General features: G+C 38.2%; 1 protein-coding gene across 4 annotated transcripts in view; it reads left to right on the top strand.

The window, feature by feature from the left end:
• Positions 1–13,936, top strand: part of RhoGAP54D (Rho GTPase activating protein at 54D) — a 96,004-nt gene extending 82,068 nt beyond the window's left edge. For all 4 annotated transcript variants that reach the window (XM_071667179.1, XM_071667180.1, XM_071667181.1 and 1 more), the window contains one exon: positions 1,420–13,936. In XM_071667179.1, coding sequence (XP_071523280.1) covers positions 1,420–2,592 — 1,173 coding nt within the window. In that variant the 3' untranslated portion in view covers positions 2,593–13,936. The remainder of the gene's footprint in view (positions 1–1,419) is intronic.
• Positions 13,937–14,311: the final 375 nt, after the last annotated feature.

Genomic DNA, 14,311 nt, shown 5'->3' with positions numbered 1-14,311 from the left:
GCAAAGGCAAGTTGACAAAAGTGAATTCTCAAATTTTAGAGGTATAAATCTGTTGAATATACCTGGTAAGGGGTATGGGAGAGTGGTGATTGTAAGGGTGATGGCATGCATGCTATGTCTGAATGGGGAGGAACAATTTGCCATTTAGAGAGGTAGAGGATGTTTGGACTTAGTGTTTGTGTGAGAAACAGTTGGAAAAAGAGTGAATTATATATCGCATATATGGATCTGTAGAAAGTGTATGATAGGACTGACACAAAGGCCATGTAAAATATACCATGAATGTTTGGGGTGAATAGAAAATTACTAAATATAGTAAGGTTTTTAACAAGAGAGTAAGCATGTTTGTGAGTAGGAGGGGAAGAGGGTGAGTCCTAGTAAAGGCATTTCATCATCAATGATATGTGATGTCAGTATGGTCATGTAATTTCATTCTGGATGGTTTGATTAGGGAGGTGAATGCAAGGGCATAGAGTGAGGGCCAGGCCTGCTGTATACTTGGGTTGGGGATGTATTGGAGTTGAATCACTTGCTGTTTGAAGATGATGTGGCTGTGGTGATAGGCACCAGAGAGAAGTTCCAAAGGCATGTGACAGTCTGGGAGCTTTCATAAAAGGAAAAAGTTAAGAAAAATCTGAACAATGTAAGGTAATGAGTGCAAGAGGGGGACAAGACAGATGGTTTGAGGGTAATTATGAATAGAGAGGACCCAGAGGAAGTGAAGTTCTTCAGGTACCTGGGATTGGACATGGCAGTGGAAGAAACCATGGGATCAAAAACAAAGTATCCATAGGATGGTCGGTCCTGGTTGCACTAAGGAGCATGTAGGCGAGGTCACTGTTTGTGAGGGCAGAGATGGGTATATTAGAAGAGGATTGACACGTAGATGTGTGCTGGGGTAATCATGTAAGGAATGACAGTGTAAGACAGAGGAGTTGCAGAATGCACATTCAGACTGAGAGAGCTGACCAGGGCGTGTTAAAATTGTTTGAACATAAGGAGAGTACGAGTCATGAAAGGCTGACTGAGTAGATGTACATGTCAGAAGTAAAGGGAGCAATTGGAGGGGAGATGGAAGAATGGAGGAAAGGAGGCCTTGGGGTAATGAGGCTTGAACATTTAGTTGGTTTAGAGGTTTGTATGGAGCAAAATTAATTTGATTTATGTGGTACATGGGAAGTGATATGCTGTCAGTGGGCTGAAACAGGACAAATGAAGCAGTCAAGGTAAACTGTGGGAGCAGTTAATTATGAAAAATTCTGGTTGGAGCACTTAGTTATGAACAAATGTTTTAATTAATTTTTTACTATAAATTAGTTTTTTACTACTGAGTAAGTTTTGTTAGCTGACACAAAACCACAGTCATTTGATACTAAAGGAATATGATCCATCCACATTAAAAATACTTTCAATTTTCAGAAGGTGATAATGACTCCGCGCAGTCGCTGTCCAATTATCATCAACTCATCTACTAGTTTATCCAGTGTTGCCATTCCTGAAGAGAAGAAATCTCATTCCCCCATCTGCCAAGATGAAAGAAGAGGAAAAACTAATAGATTGAGTGAAAGCATGCACACCTCACCAGTTTTTACTAACCCAGCAGCCCAACTCACTTCCCCAGTAAGGCCAGTCCAACCACTGACAGACTCTACTAATCTCATTTCGACTGACAGCATTAAGAAAATTGTAGGTGATGACTTGAAAAGTGAAAAGGAACACCAAAGGGCTTCATATGATTGTAAAAAGATAGACAGAGAAACTAAACTCAGTCGTTGGAGTTCATCATCCCTCCGTCGCACCCTAAGTTCTGTTAGTTCTAATAGTTCTCTCTTTGGTAGCTTTTTCCATCATTTGAGTACCTCTTCTCTTGCTCAGCTTGCTACACGACTCACTTCATCATCCTCTGTTAAAGATCCTGAAATTGTGGAGGAGAAGGAATCTCAGGACAATTTTCTTGGAGAGGATGATGGAGAGATGAATGAGTCTTTGTCAAGTGTTTTCAAAGATTATCTTTTAAGTCGCAGCATACTTACTGACAATCCAGTTGATTTGTCAACCTGTTGCTTAGATAATGAAGAAACTGAAGAAGGAGCCAAATCAGAAAAGGATAACAGCTCATCAGATGATGAGAGTTCTGATGAACATGAGGAGGTCCATGATGATCTTGGTGATTCTGCCTATGGTGGTTCACAGCCCTTAAGTAAGTGCACTTCAGCACACTGCTCTGTAGCTTCCTTGAGGTCTCTTGATTCTGCTCTTGATATTTATGCTAATAGAGAATTCTCTACTTCTCTGTTATATTGTCTTGATGGAAATGACCCTTTATCTTCTTCAAATTCATCTGTAGAAGGAGACTGTTACAAAGATAAGACTGAAATGAAAAGACTTGACTCAACACATTCTCATAGTTCACCCTTACAAAAACAAGATGAAGTTGGTGAAAAAATGTTGGGGCTTCATTCTTGTTCACCTGACAGTCGTTGTCAGTCTTTGCTTAAAACTAAACAGGGTACTCCAGTTCCTCAGAGAGAGAAGAAACATTCAGATAGTGCAAACAGTGGTAGAGGGGTGATTTTTGAAACCTCATTTTGATAGAAATACTGTACATATTGATATTACTACAGTTGCTTTAAACACATCATTACCTCAACTAACGTAATGGTAAGTACAGCACCCCTCCCTTAGGGTACCTGTTTGTACTCTGCTTTTTCAAAAAACATCCCAATACAATAGATTTCTCTGCTTTTGTAAAAGTGGAGAATTTTAATGGGTGTTCTGGTACAGGAGTATGTTGCTATTCTCACTTAACCCTTGAAGTGCACTGGCCCTGTTGTTCAAGTTTGGGCTGTAGTTTTGACTGAAGTCAGCATCAAAGTGATTTGATCTTTGCTTTTAGAATATTGAACTTATATATGGGACATACTTTTAGCTGGTACAAATTGTACTGTGAGATGCTTCTTAAAAAAAATTACATTTCTATGAATGTGTAATAAGTGATATTCTTGGTATTTTTAACTTAACAAAAGAATATTGTCTGATTGTATGGGGGATTTATGATGCCAGCTTACACATTGTGGTTTGCTGTCAGGATATGTGAAAATGTACTTTCAGGCATTAAAAAAATACCATCATAGAATGATTATAGTCAAAAGAAAAGAGCATTTAGGGGCAGTGCATTCTGTTGCAATGCATATATGACATCACACATTATGACTGAACAAAAAGGAATTATTTTTTCTCATACATTTTCAGAAAACATTATTCTGATATGAATCTCATATCCAACAGTGTGAAATGAATATAAAACAGAATTCTTACCTTCTATGTCTCAGAAGAATTCCTTTAGTGCCTCTCAGTTATTTTATGCCCTCTGACCTAAGACAACATTGTTTTGCAATAACTTTAGTGAATTTTGAATTAATTACCTTTTGTTGTTTGTTACTTTTGAAAGTGTAATGGACAAAAAATAGGAAGTAATTAGGAATGTAAAAGAAATAATTATTTTCAGAGTACATTACTGAAGACCAGTAGATGTTACTTGAACTACAATTTGCATCCACTCCAGTTGTTTGCATTTTTTGGTCCCTTATCTATCTGTTAAAACCTTTCGATAATAACCACATATTCAGTGAGGTGTAATGTTTTTGTTTGTAATATTCTGTAATTCAACTGACGTTGATGTAATGTCTTGTTGATGGACACACTTGTGACCACATTTTATGGCATGAATCACCAGAACCACACTTGTGTCAAAACTTTTCCATTCTTATTCTATATTCATAGAAATCCAAATGGTCAGATTCAATTTATTCTTGGTTCAAAATTTGCACAGAAGCCATTGATAAAATGCCTAAGTGTGGAAACTATTGGCTTGATGATCACAATCTGCCACCAGTGATCACTTACATATGACTGAGTACCAGACTTAGGGATTGAGTGCAGCACCAGTAGACAAAGCATCACTGAGTGGATGATGTCCATGCTTTCACCAAAAAAGTGACTAAGTTTCATTATTTTTATTCTGGCATGTTCTTCAAATAAAGTAGCTACATTGTTATAGAATTCCAGACTCTACAATGCAATCAAGGAATAGTTGCTGTGCACTTCATGGGTTAGAGCAAGAATTGAACGGCATTGTTCTCTGCATTAAGCAGTGTTTGGCACTCATTTTTAAGCTCAAAAAGCCACTTTCTTCTTTACCCAAAGTTACCAAAATATTTTATTTCATTGAATTACCAGTAGAGAAATTTATGAACAGTGCTTTTGTTGTTATTGTTATAAATGACTATAGTGATTTTTACATGATGATCATAGTTTGTATAAAATTTAACAAGAAAGCAGTGCTTTTTTCTAATGGTATTCTTGGATACCAGTCAATCTTTTCTCATCTTGATTGGGATGATGTATATGTGTCCTTTGTTGATAAGATTTTGTGTGAATCCATTTAATTTTATTCTTTTTTTTTTTCAACTTGACAAGGAGCTTTGATAGGATATATTGTATGTCTTGTTTATGGGAGTTGAACAACCATTCAGTTAAATCTGTACTTACAAAAAAGTGATTTCCACTTTTCCAAAGCAAGTACATAGAAGATATCTCCATTTAGGACCAGGGTCAATCCATGCAAGTCATCATGAGCTGCCCATGAGACCAACTTCACTCTTACCTCTCTGTGATGTAAGGATACCAGATTAACACAGTCATACTGACAAGCTCTCAGTTTCCACCTGTTGATCACAGGTTACATAATTGGTCATTGAGAAATCTTGTGGAACTACAATTAAAGAAAATATACAATTGCCTTACCTTGCATTCAAAAGGAAGCTGGTATTGTATAGTTTTATCCCAGACTCAGGTGTTTGGAGTTTTCCAGCCTTTGGCATTGGTCTTTTAATGAAGACTCAGTCTCAAGGGAACAGTTATCCCTGATTTCAGTAGATTTTGCTGCTTTACTCAGTTTACTTAGACAATACTGGTTTAGAGTCATGAGAAAAAGAAAAAATGGGGGTTTTAATGATTATGCTGCCAAAGAAGCATTTGATGAATATTCCTGACTAGTAAAGATTGATTTGTTAAAAGAAGTGAATGTATTATGGCTTAGTTTTGAAACCCAGGTTGAACCTCAATAATCTGGCAGTCTCTGGTCTGGCAACACCAGTGGGCCAGACATATTTCAGATTTCAAGCTGCTACCTCAAATTAGTTTGCTGAGCTGGTGCAGTGCACTTACTTACTGGTTAGCATACACAGTATTCTAGAGCAGTCATTTAGCATCAGATGTATGTACAGTGAAGCATGAAAGGAGAAGGTTGAGAGTAAATGTGAATAAGAGCAATGTTATTAGGTTCAGTAGGGTTGAGAGACAAGTTAATTGGGACATAAGTTTGATTGGAGAAAAATTGGAGGAAGTGAAGTGTTTTAGATATCTGGGAGTGGTCTTAGCCACAAATGGAACCGTGGAAGCTGAAGTGAGTCACAGGGTGGTGGAGTGGACAAAGATTCGGGAAACAGTGAAGAATGTGTGGAAGGAGAGAGCTTTATCTTTGAGAGCCAAAATGGGTATATTTGAAGGAATAGTCATTCCAACAATGTTATATGGTTGCAAGACATGGGCTGTAGATAGGGTTGTACAGAGGAGGGTGGATGTGTTGGAAATGAAATGTTTGAGGACAATATGTGGTGTGAAGTGGTTTGAACGAATAAGTAAAGAAAGGGTTAGAGAAATGTGTGGAAATAAAAAGTGTGGTTGAGAGAGCAGAAGAGGGTGTATTGAAATGTTTTGGACATATGGAGAGAATTTGTGAGGAAAGGTTGACAAAGGGGATATATGTGTCACAGGTGGAGGGAACACGGAGAAGCAGGAGACCAAATTGGAGGTGGAAGGATGGAGTGAAAAAGATTTTGAGTGATTGGGGCCTGAACATACAGGAGGGTGAAAGGCATGCCAGGAATAGAGTGAATTAGAACGATGTGTATACTGGGGTTGACTTGCTGCCAATGGACTTAACCAGGGCTTCTGAAACATCTGGGGTAAAGTATGGAAAGGTCTATGGAGCCTGGATGTTGATAGGGAGCTGTGGTTTTGGTACATTACACATGACACCTAGAGAATGAGTGTGAACGAATGCAGCTTTTTTTGTCTGTTTTCCTGGCACTACCTAGCTAAAGTAGGGGTTAGCGATGCTGTTTCCTGTGGGATGGGGTAGCGCCAGGAATGGATGAAGACAAGCAAGTGTGAATATGTACATGTGTATATATGTATATGTCTGTGTGTGTATATGTTATGTATCTGTCTGTGTATGGACGTTTAAGTATGTATATGTGTATGAGAGTGGATGGGTCATTCTTTGTCTGTTTCCTGGTGCTACCTCACTGATGCAGGAAACAGCAATTAAGTATGATAAATAGATAAATGTAATTAAAAGATTAACACTAATCTGAGTGATGTTATTCGGCTTCCTGCACTGGCTGCGACTTCATGTTCTATTTTGAAACACAAGACCCAAAATAAGATTTTACTCGCAGAACAAAAAAAAAAAGAAAATGTAATACAAGCTCCACATATGAAAAAAAAGCACCCAGAAAGTAAAGAAATAAGGAAGAGAGAAGTAGCTGTTAATGGGTGGTGCATTACATACCAATCACTCATGCACGTTTGGAAAATTCCTATTTTTTGTTCTAACATGTTTATTGTGCATCCTACATTTTTTTTTTATTATTTTTTACTTGGTGCACTTATATTCACAATATATGTTTTTTCAAAAATCAAAACATAGCTTGGTACAGCAGACCATATCAAAAGTTTAAGGATTAAGTTTACTTCTATGATTTACCTGTCTAGTATTGCATCTCTCTCTCTCTCTCTCTCTCTCTCTCTCTCTCTCTGTCTGTCTCTGTCTCTCTCTCTCTCTCTCTCTCTCTCTCTGTAGAAAGTGTCGTGGTATGCATGTATGTATCATATGTGAAGAGGAGCATTTGGCAGCCATTGAACCTGTCAGTGAGCTTGCACATTTAGAATCTGATGAAAAGTTAAGTCCCAAGCATATATACAGTGCTAATGAAACGTCGTTATAATGGCACTGCATGCCAGGAAAGACATTAGCAGCAGATGAAGATTTACTTATTAGATTTAAACTACTGACTTAATATCCTATGTATAGGATATGCCACCTCTGGGAGCTGACTGCAAGAATCCCATGTATGGTATCTCATTTTCAAAAAGTTCTCATTCAGTCACATGGGTGTTGATCATTCAGAATTCGCTCACTGGCATCTCAGAGGGTATTTCTATGTATTAGTTCATATACATATATACACATATACCTAATTCATGCTTGCTGCCTTTATTCATTCCCATCGCCACCCTGCCACACATGAAATGACAACCCCCTCCCCCAGCATGTGCGCGAGGTAGCGCTAGGAAAAGACAACAAAAGCCACATTTGTTCACACTCAGTCTCTAGCTGCCATGTATAATGTGCCGAAACTACAGCTCCCTTTCCACATACAGGCCCCACAAAACTTTCAATGGCTTACCCCAGACACATCACATACCCTGGTTCAATCCATTGACAGCACGTTTAACAAATGTTTGTTCTGTAACTGAGAATTCTGAGGAAGTGGACTATTTTGTATAGTTCAGCAATAGGCTATCTAAGTTTGCTGACACCACATGAATTGAAATTTTTGTGTTTTGTGATGGAGAAAATTACTATATACATGATTTCATGATATATACTGGAAGACTGAAATTGTTCATGCTTAGGAAATATGTGTTTCAGGCTTCATGTTTTGAGGTGTACCATAAAGAAAGCAGTTGCTGAAAGCAGAAGTGTATATAGTGTGAAAAAAGTAAATATGTAAATGATGGTTTATTGAATTTTGGAGCCATTCAGCTGAAAATATACAGTTGAGTTATTACAGATATTTCAGAACTAATCATAAAAGAGCTCAAGATCAAGGTGGACTGGATATTCCCATGTTTTAAATAAGCACATGAGTGAGATACATCTAAATAATCAGGTTGACAGATGTGCAGAAATGTTTACTAAGTAAATTCTATGCATACACATATGGTAAATATCAAAACATCACTTGTTTGTAGTGGAAGAATTCACATTATTGTCGAGAAAGTGCATATATGTGTGAGTGTAAGGAAATAAAACATTGGTGTAGTAAAGTCAGTGCATAAATATTGTATCATGTAGTGAGGAATACATTGTATGTCTGGCAGAGTCAGCTGTGGCAATGGCCTTGCTTTGCCTGAAAAATATTCATCTGTGAGCCCTCTTACATATGTGAATACAGATCTACCATATTGTCTTCTGTATACTGAAACTTTTGCACAGCTCTCCAACCACTTTTACACATGCGTCTGCTTCTCCATAGAAGGCTTTCACACTATCCAACAGTTGTCCTTAAACCCCATATATCCTTAACACATCTTTCTTATGCTTTCTCCATATCCATAAAAGCTGCATACAGCTTCATACCTTATACTCGATACTTTTTCTCATTTTCACCACAAAAATCTTTTCTCCTCATCTACTTCCTTTCTTATTACCCCCATTCTCCTTACCTGTTCTACATTCATTGACTTCCATCACTATGTCAATCAACTCTTGCATGCACTTTTTCTGGTATTCTAAACAGATTTATTCCCCTTTAATTGCTGCATGTCTTTTTCTATGAATAAAGGAATAATAATAGCTTTCACTGTTTCCATGCTAAATTGCATATCAACTGCATTCACACTATTGCACTTCATCCTCCATACTTCAACATTTCAGCCATAAACCCATCCACTCCAGGTGCCTTTTCTACTTTCAACCTCATAATTGCCCTTTTTGCCTCCCTTCTTGCTATAGGCTCCTGCACTTGTATCCTTTTCCCTCCATCTTCCATACCCATGCATGTAACAACTGCTGCCTTACCTACCACATTCATAATTTCTTCAAAATATACTTTTGATCTTTTTTTTTTTCACTTACTCCTTTTGATTCTGCAATTCCTCTTCCTTACTTCTCCCATTGATATTTCCACTCTTAACTCCACCTCATTTCTTTTTTACTTCCTTCAGCACAATTTTTTATTTTCCCTAAACTTTTCACTTAACTTTCTCCAAAATTCTTCATCTACTTATCAGCTTCATAACTTTCCACTTACACATCTTTTATTCTTCCCTCCTCCTTTGCTGAAGTTTCACTTATGCATCTCTTTCTAGCAATCCACCATATGCCTTTTTTTTTCTCTTTCAGAGCATTTCTAATATCACCCATCCACCATGCTTTTCCCTCTTTATTCTTATATCTTAAACCTTATCTCCAACTACTAATTCTACAACCTTTAACTGTCTTTCTTTAAACATTTTAAACCATTCACACATGACTACATACTTTACATTTACTGCACTTCCATCTAAACTTATGGTCACCCTCCTTTTAAACTTCTTACATTCTTTAGAGTCATAGTTTCCCTTGCCAACACTTTTACCTTTTTATTCTTCGTCCCACCATACCTCCACTTTTCCCTGATGCTCACCCCCATAAGAACTGCAAAATGGTCAGTCTCCAAAGAATCCTCTCACAACAAGCACATCCTTTCTCAACCTTTCATCCACTGACACACACTCAGTGATGAAACCAATAATGTATATATAATAGAAACAAAACTGAATACTATTGTGTTGTATACTCTCCAACAAAAATATAAATATACTTATTGGAGAGAAATCATAAGCACTTCACAAGCAAAATCAAAAAGATAGAACATATGGACTACCACAAAAGGCTGAGAGAAATTCAGCTAGATTGCCTTGAAAGAAGAGAAAGGTATACAATAATCTATGCATGGCAACAGTATGGAGGTATAAGAGATGTGTTAACCTTTAAAAAGTATTTAAATGAAAACCTCTCAATAGGGGAGATACAGAGTTGTTAAGTCATCAAGAATGCCATGGAACATAACCAAAGTAAAGCTGACAAAAATATGCACAACCCGGCCAGGAAGCTAGAATGAATAATTATTGTACAGACAGAAGAAACAAGAAACATGCTTGGAATAGCTACAGAAACTTTAAGATAATAATTGATGTGGTTGAAATCAGTCCTGGATAAATGTAGAACAGATAGCTACGTAATGCAGCTAGTGGCTGAGAACATTAATCTTATTCACCAAGCAAGACATGGTAAGTGCTTCACCCTGCCCTTGCCATTTTGGCTGAATCTTGTCTTGAAAGGATGAGTTCTCAGGATACAGAAACCGAAAGTCAGTGTATGCTTTGCATGGCGTCAGTTAAAGAGGACAAGTAAATGCTATTTTCACAGGCAGCTCTTCTGATTGATAAGCCTTAGTCCACTGTGCTCTATAAATTGGTCACTTTGAGAAGGATTTGGCCTTTAAATGATGGCTTGGCATATGTATGTATATCTGCTGTACAACTCCCATTATCAACAGATCATGCAAACGTGTAAACCTGTATCTGAGAACAAGAATAAAAGCTGTGTACTCTAAAGTGATTTTCTCCAAGATGTTAAGAAAATAATGATGATCTGTAAAGAATGATGGCAGAACAACTTGTTCTTGTAAATTAAAGTCACACCAGAAAAGAGTATCTCTGAATAAGTTTTGTTGTTATTATTCAGTCTTAAGTGCTGTTGTTGACACTTATTGATTGCTTAATCTGGCTATCATGTTTGCATGGGCCATGATGAGGTGCCTGAAGATTGGCAGAATGCATGTATGATGCAAGAGATGGAAATAGTGAGTGCTCAAATTTCATAGAGTTGATAGAGATGCTCTGTGGAAGGTATTAAGAATATATGGTGTGGGAGGCAAGTTGTTAGAAGCAGTGAAAAGTTTTTATCGAGGATGTAAGGCATGTGTACGCGTAGGAAGAGAGGAAAGTGATTGGTTCTCAGTGAATGTAGGTTTGCGGCAGGGGTGTGTGATGTCTCCATGGTTGTTTAATTTGTTTATGGATGGGGTTGTTAGGGAGGTGAATGCAAGAGTTTTGGAAAGAGGGGCAAGTATGAAGTCTGTTGGGGATGAAAGAGCTTGGGAAGTGAGTCAGTTGTTGTTCGCTGATGATACAGCGCTGGTGGCTGATTCATGTGAGAAACTGCAGAAGCTGGTGACTGAGTTTGGTAAAGTGTGTGAAAGAAGAAAGTTAAGAGTAAATGTGAATAAGAGCAAGGTTATTAGGTACAGTAGGGTTGAGGGTCAAGTCAATTGGGAGGTGAGTTTGAATGGAGAAAAACTGGAGGAAGTGAAGTGTTTTAGATATCTGGGAGTGGATCTGGCAGCGGATGGAACCATGGAAGCGGAAGTGGATATAGGGTGGGGGAGGGGGCGAAAATTCTGGGAGCCTTGAAGAATGTGTGGAAGTCGAGAACATTATCTCGGAAAGCAAAAATGGGTATATTTGAAGGAATAGTGGTTCCAACAATGTTGTATGGTTGCGAGGCGTGGGCTATGGATAGAGTTGTGCGCAGGAGGATGGATGTGCTGGAAATGAGATGTTTGAGGACAATGTGTGGTGTGAGGTGGTTTGATCGAGTAAGTAACGTAAGGGTAAGAGAGATGTGTGGAAATAAAAAGAGCGTGGTTGAGAGAGCAGAAGAGGGTGTATTGAAATGGTTTGGGCACATGGAGAGAATGAGTGAGGAAAGATTGACCAAGAGGATATATGTGTCGGAGGTGGAGGGAACGAGGAGAAGAGGGAGACCAAATTGGAGGTGGAAAGATGGAGTGAAAAAGATTTTGTGTGATCGGGGCCTGAACATGCAGGAGGGTGAAAGGAGGGCAAGGAATAGAGTGAATTGGAGCCATGTGGTATACCGGGGTTGACGTGCTGTCAGTGGATTGAATCAAGGCATGTGAAGCGTCTGGGGTAAACCATGGAAAGCTGTGTAGGTATGTATATTTGCGTGTGTGGACGTATGTATATACACGTGTATGGGGGTGGGTTGGGCCATTTCTTTCGTCTGTTTCCTTGCGCTACCTCGCAAACGCGGGAGACCGGCAAAAAAAAGAAAAAAAAAAAAAAAGTCTGTTGGTCATTTTATATATGATTACCATGGGACTGGTTTCTATGAAAGAGTCCTGATGTTACCAGGTTCTCTTTCAAAGGGCTCTGGCAACACAAGGCTGCACTTCTTTGATAAGACGTCCAAATGATGGAGCCTTGCCAAAGGTGACTTTTCATTCATGGTGTAATCTTGAGCAGGCAGAGTACAATAACACCAAGTATATGGGAAAATGTTGATTGAGATGGTAGTATATGTATAAAGATTTAACTGGGGAGAAGGATTGGTTTGGTTTCACGAAAGGCAGAGGATGTGTGTGGAGTAGGTATTTGCTTTCATGAATTTGTGAGAAGTACTTACAGAGAGTGAACTACATATGGTATTTATGGATCTGGAGAAAGTATGTTATATGGCTAATAGAGAGGCCAAGTGGAAGGTGTTATGAATAAATGGGGTAAGTGCAAAGTTACTTGATGCACAGCCATTGTAAACCAGGAAAGTACAGCATACGTGCATGTATTGAATATGGTGAGTGGTTTCAGGTGAAGGTGACCCTGCCTCAAGGGTGTGTAATATGACTATGGTTTTTTTTTATCTTTTTTTGGACAGGGTAGAGGTTGATATTAGATTCCACCTGTTATTGGTTACACCACAAGTGAAAAGTTACCTTAAGCAAGGCTGTATCAACTGTTGGAGAGAGGGAGTACAGTCTTGTCAAGGACCTCCTCAATCCAAAGGTGTCCATATTTTCATTGCTACTGGAAGTAGCATAGCCTTGAATCTACAAGAACCCATGCAGAGAATGGGGTCCTATGGTTATATAATGATAATGATATTATTGATTAAGGTAACGGTAATAATGAATAAGGTGTTGAGGAAGGCAAATGCATGAGTCTTAGAGTGCGGGACAAGTCCACAATATGCTTGGGGTTGAGGGCATGGGAGATGAACCACTTGTTTGCAGATGACACAATTAGTGGCAGGCTCCCGAGGGAAATTTCAGAAGCTGATAATAGATAGTGTGGAGAAAGATGAGTAAAAATGTAAACAAAAGTAACATAGGTAGATGCAGTGTTTGTGGTGGTTGTAAGAGAGAGAGAGGCGATTTGACAGTGAATTTGAGGGACCTCTAGGAGTTGGAGTGATTCAGGTAACTTGAGAGTGGATGGGTTAAGAGCTGTTACGAAGAATTACATGTGAAGTATATTGAAGGAGGACTGCATTGAAAGTACTGTTGTTGTGCTAGTGTTAAGTGTTAATGGTTACAGATTTTGGGCTGTGGTTCCCACTTTTAGGTTGAGCCTGTCTGTAGTCTACTGTCCTTAGCTTTTGACAGTTGTCCATTTAAAGACTTAACTCCAAAGGGGAAAAGTATCAATTAAGTTGGCTGAGAACCAACTGCTTTGGTAAGGACGGAGGCACAATCACATCCAACAGTGCTGGTTAGAGTGACTCTTAACTGCTTACTCTAACCATTGTTGGAAAACTGTTTTGTAAGATAATGCTTTTTCATTAATTATGAATGTTTAACAGTAAAATTCTCCAGAATTTTTAAAGCATAGGTTATTACTGACATATATTTCCATGGAATTTATCTATATACCTGTACTTTTTGTTTGAGAGCTTGATGTTTACGTATAGGATTTTTAGTGTTATATTGTTGAGTGCTGTAATTGTGGAAATTTTCAGTATTTTGCCAAAGATAATCTTTATTCAATCACCACATACTCATGTGAAAGGGATTAGTTCAGTTAATGTTAGAGAATACCTCTACTTTAATGTAAGTACATTATTTTTATTAGTGTACCCATACCAGTGATCAGAAACAATTCAAGATATAATAGCTGTTTTAATGTAGTGATAATGTGTATGAACCTTTGTTTTACAGAGACAAATAAAAAAAAAAGTATATTGATTCTCTGTTTTCAAGCTTTTGGGTTGACAAAAAGAGAATTTTTTTTCTCCTTTGCTGGTTTGTCCAACAAGCAGAGAGATATTTCTTGGATATTTTGGGTGTTAGAACCTTTTAACAATCCATCTTACCTTTGGTGTAGTGCAAGCATTTCCCACTTGTCACTAGCCACTAAACCATGGTAGTGGCAGCTTGCATGTTTTGGGCCCACCTGATACTAAGAGTCCACCACAGTAATGATGTCACCAATCCACTCACTCCTGAAGACTGATCAACCCAGCTGCACATAATTCTCTTGGATTACATATTGACTAGATGTCCTTCATGAATTTTTTGTTCCCACTCTTCTGTGGAATGGTAGCTTTTTATACTGT

Source organism: Panulirus ornatus, chromosome 11 (genome assembly GCF_036320965.1).
Source record: "Panulirus ornatus isolate Po-2019 chromosome 11, ASM3632096v1, whole genome shotgun sequence".
Taxonomy (NCBI): Eukaryota; Metazoa; Arthropoda; class Malacostraca; order Decapoda; family Palinuridae; genus Panulirus; species Panulirus ornatus.
This window is presented reverse-complemented; position numbering and strand designations above follow the sequence as displayed.